Consider the following 2,756-nt stretch of genomic DNA (forward strand, 5'->3'; position numbering starts at 1 on the left):
CCATAAAAGCAAGGACTACTTCATCTTCGTCTTTATATCACCTTTGCCCAGGACAGACTTTGGCCCACAGTAGACATTTAATTAACACTTGTCAATTGATTGATTGATTGATTGATTGATTTTACAACATTCTTTTTTTTTTTTTGGTGAGGCAATTGGGGTTAAGTGACTTGCCCAGGGTCACACAGCTAGTAAGTGTTAAGTGTCTGAGGTCGGATTTGAACTCAGGTCCTCCTGAATCCAGGTCCTGTGCTCTATCCAGTACGCCACATAGCTGCCCTGATTGATCGATTTCTTTTAAAAACCTTGTGCCTTCCTCAGGGTTATTCCAGCCCATTAAATGTGGGACTGGCCCCTACAAGAAGCCAAAGACAAAAAAACAAACAAGATCAATATTAGTAAAGTTACAAAGATGGTAAATAATCAACAAACATTTACTAAGCACCTACTATGTGCCAGACACTGCAGTATTAGGCATATAAATGCAAAAAAAAGACAGTCTGGAGACCTCGTCTCCTGTCTCTGGTTCTTGCTTCAAGAGTGTTTGGACGGAACAGACCCAGGAATCTCCCAGCTCCCCTCGCGCTAGATCTTCGTCCTTCTGCAGCCCGCCAGCCCCTGGGACCACCCGACCCCCGCTTTCGAGACCATCCGCCCCTGGCCTCCGAGACCAAACAGCTCCGGGACCAGCCGCCTCCTCCCGTTGCTGTCGCCAAAACTTCTCCTCCGAGGCCGAGGCCGCGGTCAACCGCCTGGCCAACCTCTACCTGCTGGCCTCCTACTCCTACCTGTCCCTGGGTTTCTGTCTCGACGGGGACGATGTCGCTCTGCCGAGGGTGTCGCATTTTTTCCGTGACCCGGCGAAGAACAAACGCGAGGGCGCCGAGCGCCTTATGCGGCTCCAGAACCAACGTGGGGGCCGGGTCCTCCTCCAGGCTGTGCAGAAACCTGCCCAGGACGAGTGGGCCCGCAGCTTGGATGCCATGGAGGCTGCCCTGAGCCCGGAGAAGCAGGCCCTCCTGAAGCTGCACACCCTGGGCTCCAGCCAAGGGGATCCACACCTCTGTGACTTCCTGGAGAGCCGCTACCTGGGCGAGGAGGTGAGGCTGCTGAAGAGCCTGGGCGACCACCTGACCACCCTGCATCACGTGCAGGCCGACCCCCAGCCGGGGCTGGGAGAATACCGAGCCTGAAGCACGACTAGGAGGAGCAGCCCCACGAGAAGGCAAACGGGGCCCACAGTAAAGAATAAAGCTGGCTCGCTGCTCTCTGCTAAAAAAAAAAAAAAAAAAAGACAGTCTCTACCCTCAATGCGCTTGCAATATACCAGAGGAAGACGACTCATAAAAGAAGCTGAAAGGGATGGGGCGAAGTACCTAATGCTGGGCATCATGAGAATGTGCTGATCCCCCTCATTAAATGGAAGTCCTGGGGTCCATGGCTTTACCCTACAATGAGAAGGACAAAAGGGAGGGATGACATGTGAGTATCAAGGCTGATTTGATCTCAAAGGATAATGAGGTTTCCCAATGCCAGTAAGGAAATGGGATGTCTATCCTGAGCCCTCTCAGGACAGAGGGAGAAATCTGTCTTTGATGCTCCTGGCACAGGACCACCCCCATCAAAGAAGGCACTGTGCTCCATGAGCAAAGCAGAAGAAACACGAGATGCACAGAGACATCTCCAATCTAAATGTTCACGTGGACTATCTGTGCCGGACCTGTGGTAGTAGCCTTTCAAGTTCATATTGGTCTGATCAGCCCCTGTCGAACACACTGTACCTTGAACCCCACCATAGTGATATCATTTTTGATCCTCTTCAAGAATGAAGGACAATAACCAATCAAACAAACCTGACTCCCATTTTTTTCTTTTCTGGGATTTTTCTTCTTTTTAGGGTCCCTACCAGTTGCCAGATCCCAGGGCTTTCAGGCTGATGCAACCTTGTCCTCAAAGAAAATGATCCAATAAAATAATTGACACTAATGTTTTATGAACTTAATATAGCATATTAAGTCACTAATAAAGTATATTAAATCACTGATAGCCTTCCTGGGGGTATTTGTCTTTTAAAAGGGGAACCATGGGGATGGTATGATGTAACAGTTCAATTCAAAACCAAGTTATTAACCCAAGTATTTTGTGTTAATTAATCATTTTCAGTCATGCCCAACTCTTTGTGACCTTTGGGGGGGTTTTCTTGGCAAAGACATTGAAGCAGTTTGCCATTTCCTTCTCCAGTTCATTTTACAGATGAGGAAACTGAAGCAAACAGAGTCAAGTGACTTGTTCAGGATCACACAGCTAGTCAGTATCTGATGCTGGATTTGAACTCAGGGCTCCCTGACTCCAGGTTCAGCAGCCCATTAACCAAAACCTACTGTGTGAAAAGTACTGTACTAGTCACTAAATGGAAAAAGGATGGAAATAAATGGGTATCTCCCCTACAGGATCTGACAATCCTGCCTAGGGAAAAAGTTGTGGACAACAAAAAGGACAAGATGAACGAGATGTGAAAATGGTAGATGAAAAATAAAAGTACCATGAAAGCTTTGTGTTACTGACCTAAGATTTCATTGATGCAGCAAATTCAAAGTCAGGAAATTCCCTCATCAGGGCACATCAACACATTCTGCAGCTTGTGGCCTTAGAGAGCTCCCCTGGAACACAGGGAGGAAGAAGGAGATTCTAGGGAGCCAAGTCGAACACTTTAGGAAGGGCTGCCAAAAGAAGTGGATCACCCATATAAAATCTTC

The 2,756-nt window shown here is 47.9% G+C and overlaps 1 protein-coding gene across 1 annotated transcript; it reads left to right on the forward strand.

Moving 5' to 3' along the window:
• Positions 1 to 482: 482 nt before the first annotated feature.
• LOC122749712 (ferritin light chain-like) lies at positions 483 to 1,193 on the forward strand. Its single transcript, XM_043996203.1, has one exon. It carries the CDS (start codon positions 483 to 485, stop codon positions 1,191 to 1,193), a length of 711 nt encoding a protein of 236 aa, XP_043852138.1.
• The last annotated feature ends 1,563 nt before the right edge of the window (positions 1,194 to 2,756 follow it).

The sequence above is a fragment of the Dromiciops gliroides genome, chromosome 1, assembly GCF_019393635.1.
Source record: "Dromiciops gliroides isolate mDroGli1 chromosome 1, mDroGli1.pri, whole genome shotgun sequence".
Lineage (NCBI taxonomy): Eukaryota > Metazoa > Chordata > Mammalia > Microbiotheria > Microbiotheriidae > Dromiciops > Dromiciops gliroides.